At 69.9% G+C, this 3,521-nt stretch overlaps 1 protein-coding gene across 2 annotated transcripts; it reads right to left on the reverse strand.

Annotated features, from left to right (window-relative positions):
• Window positions 1-1,081: 1,081 nt before the first annotated feature.
• Window positions 1,082-3,303, reverse strand: LOC118157017 (potassium voltage-gated channel subfamily H member 2-like). Of its 2 annotated transcripts, none has more exons than XM_035311273.1 (4): window positions 3,102-3,303; window positions 2,545-2,997; window positions 1,302-1,762; window positions 1,082-1,210 (listed from the first exon to the last, which is right to left on the reverse strand). In XM_035311273.1, the coding sequence occupies exons 1-3, from the start codon at window positions 3,202-3,204 to the stop codon at window positions 1,413-1,415; spliced, it is 906 nt and encodes a 301-aa protein (XP_035167164.1). In that variant the 5' UTR covers window positions 3,205-3,303; the 3' UTR covers window positions 1,082-1,210; window positions 1,302-1,412. The 2 variants fall into 2 exon arrangements, with proteins under 2 accessions (XP_035167164.1, XP_035167163.1); XM_035311272.1 differs by having other exon boundaries at window positions 1,087-1,210; window positions 1,282-1,762.
• Between the last annotated feature and the right edge of the window lie 218 nt (window positions 3,304-3,521).

Here is a 3,521-nt window from a genome sequence, read left to right on the forward strand (position 1 = left end):
CGAGGCGCAGGCATGCGGCCAGGGGGCCTGGGCCACCGAGGGACCCCGAGCACATGCAGGCAGCGCGGGGCAGATGTGCCTGGGAGCTCCCACCCCGCCGGGCCCCTCCCTGAGCCCCCGGCCCCTGGCAGGCAGGGCGAGCACAGCAGGTCCCCCGAGCCCGCCGGCCCCGGCGCATCAAGCCGGCAGCTTTAACTTCATTAGTGGGAGCTGGGATCAGGGTGTAATTAAGCAGCAGCAGCCGCCTGCTCCCCGCAGCCAGATGGCAGTTACACAACGTGCGAAGGATTAGCCCGCCGTGCCAGCGCAGGGCAGGGGCCCAGCACGGGCCAAAGAGTCACGGCCAGAGGACAGGGAGCAGGCAGCACGGCACAGCATGGCACGGCACAGCATGGTGCAGCAGGGCACGGTGCAGCATGGCACGGCACAGCACGGTGCAGTGTGGCATGGCATAGCACAGCATGGTGCAGCAGGGCACGGCGCAGCATGGCACGGCACAGCACGGTGCGGCATGGCACAGCATGGTACAGCATGGCACAGCACGGCACGGCATGGCACAGCACGGTGCAGCAGGGCACGGCGCAGCATGGCACAGCACAGCATGGCACGGCACAGCACGGCACAGCATGGCATGGCACAGCATGGCACGGCACAGCACGGTGCAGCATGGCACAGCACAGCATGGCATGGCACAGCACGGCACAGCACGGCACGGCACAGCATGGCATGGCACAGCACGGTGCGGCACAGCACGGCTTGGTATAGCTCAGTGCAGCCTGGCGTGGTGTGGCAAAGCACAGGGCCGTGGGGCACAGCAGGGCACAGCACGCCACAGCATGGCATGGCACGGCACGGCACGGCACAGCACGTTGCAGGAGGTGCAGGGCCGTGCCGTGCCATGCATGCAGCTCTCACACAGCCCACCCAGGCAGCGGGCCAGGGCTGGGGCTTGCTGCTGGGCCTTGCACCCATGCAGGGGGGAGCAGGGTCAGGATCTGCAGGGGATGCCCCCATCCATGGGGTAGCGCCCACATCGAGCTCCCCACTGGGGAAAGGGGACGACCCCCATGGGTGATCCCAGCCCCGCCGCCCCTGCCCTGCTGCAGGGAGCGCAGTGGCCCCACTGCAGGCCACATCCCTTGAGGTGCTTGGGGGGGACAGTCTGGTCCCATGGGTGGGGGACAGCAGCCTTACGAGCTCCCAGTGGCACCTCACGCCTCACAGCAGCCCCAGCCCACGTGGGATGCAGCCCCTCCAGGGCCCCAGCCTTGTCCTGAGCACCACCCTGCAGGGTCCAGCACCGTCCTGCAGTGCAGAGCACCCACAGGCAACTCCCTGTGAGCTCCAGCATCGTCCCGTGAGCTCCAGCATCACCATCAACTCCAGCACCACCGCTACCTCCAGCACCACCGCTACCTCCAGCACCACCATTCACGCTCCAGCACTGCCTGCACACTCCAGCACCACCCTGCTGCAGTGCAGAGCATCCTTCTGGGCTCCGACCGTGCCTGGAGCACCGTCCAGCCACCCCCGGCCGCTGGGCTCACCTGGGTGACCTTCTCGGTGACGTTGTGCGTGCGGTCCTTCAGCTTGGTGGGGGCGATGATCTCCTTCTCGCTGGACGGCGCGGCCAGGAAGGCGTCCGCCTTGAAGTCCACGAAGTTGAGGGTGATCTGGGGGATCTTGCTGATCGCCCGGTAGCGCATCAGGTCCGAGTCGGAGGTGGAGTTCAGCAGGGTGCTGCGGATGTTGTTCATGGCCCCTGGCCGGGGGGGGCACCATCATCAGCATGGGCTGGGGTGAGACCCCCCGGGGTAGGACCCCCCGGGTGGGACCCCCCCGCCACCCTGAGGGTCCCCGCTGGGGTGAGGAGAGCAGGGAGCCGTGCCCGGGGCAGGCAGGGAGCTGCCAGCAGGCGCGGCGGGACGGGGACCGACAGCTTGGTATCATTTACTGTTAATGTAATTATTTCCCCCCTCCCTAATGCGCTTAGCGGGCGTGGGGGCTTAACAAGGCAATTGCCGTCCCCTCCCTTTGCCGCTAAGAGGATTACGGGGCCGGGGGTCACGCCAGGTGGTGACGGAGCTGCCACACGAGCAGGCAGGACACTGGCACCGCCACCGGGGCCGGAGCCAGGCACTGACGGGCAACGAGGGCCAGAAGGGCGCTGGACAAGGGAGCCAAAGCAGGGCCGGACGCTGCGCAGGGCGAGGCACGGCTGCCCCACATGCACCGGAGATGCCGGCAGCGCAGCGCATTACAGCAATGCCCGGCCTGACAGTGACGGGTGCCCAGCGCCCCGCGCCGCTAACGAGCCGCCGGCGGCTCCCTTTGCCTGGCTACCTGCGTGACAGCAGCTGCCCTGCACCCTAACGAGCTGCCAGCCCTAATGACTTCACCCCAGGGCCACACGCTGCCTGCGTGGTGTGCCTGCACCCTCCCCTCCTGCGGCTGTGGGGCAGGGAGGTGCGGGGCAGGCCCCCGGCAGCACCTACCCCCATCCCCAGCACCACGGCCACCGGGATGCGCCAGGAGCCCACGTACCGGTGCTGGAGCCACGGTGCATGCTGGCCCCCGCGGTGGCGTGCCGGTTGTGGCAGCGCTTGTCGCCCTCGCCCTTCATGGTCTCGATGTCGTCGACGGAGGAGGCACGGCGGACGCTGTGGCAGCTCTCACGCGAGCGGCTCCGCGCCAGGCTGCAGTTGGAGAAGGCGGCGTGCAGGTGCAGGCGCTCGGCGCGGGGCGAGGACTGGGTGACGGGGGGCTCCGGGCGCCCATCGCCCTCCTCGGGGTCCATCAGCGCCTTCTGGTCCTCGGGCTGGGAGCAGCCCAGGCAGCTGTTCTCCAGGGAGGACGTGGCCTCCTCGGGCGCTGACTCGCTGCTGTGCTTGGAGAAGTCCACGATGACGGCATCGGGGGGCTCCTGAGGCAGGGACTGCTTGCTTGCCGTCAGCGCCAGCAGCGCCGGCAGCTTCAGCCTGAAGGACTTGCTGCGCCCTGGCCAGAGGAAGGGGGGCGGTGAGGGGCGGCCCCCCCAGACCCTCCCACGGCCCCGCCAAGGAGCTCAGCCGCAGCGGGTGCGGCGGGTCGGGGCGCCCCACCTGCGGGGAACCAGCTGGCGGGGGTGACCCAGTGGTTGGTGTCGGCATCGGGCGAGCCCGGGCGCTCCTTCTCCATCACCACCTCGAAGTTCAGGATGAACATGATGACGGCCCCATCCTCGTTCTTCACCGGCACCACGTCCACCAGGCACAGGAAGCAGCTGCCTGCGGGGAGCGGGGGGGCTCAGGGACCTGCGGGCTGCCGCCGCCCGGGGAAACTGAGGCACGGCGGGGGCAGAGGGGGCCCGCCGGGGCCCGTCGGCACGGCCACGCCGGGGGGAACCGATCGCGCTTGGCCCCCCCAGAGGCCCCAGGGGCTGCTCCCGGGGGGCTGGGGCCGGGCTGGCTGTGCGTGGGGCCGGGGCTGCCCCCGCTGCCCCCGGCCGGCCGCCCTAAGCCGCTCAGCGCTGTGCCAGCTGC

This window comes from Oxyura jamaicensis (assembly GCF_011077185.1).
Source record: "Oxyura jamaicensis isolate SHBP4307 breed ruddy duck chromosome 2 unlocalized genomic scaffold, BPBGC_Ojam_1.0 oxy2_random_OJ71743, whole genome shotgun sequence".
Lineage (NCBI taxonomy): Eukaryota > Metazoa > Chordata > Aves > Anseriformes > Anatidae > Oxyura > Oxyura jamaicensis.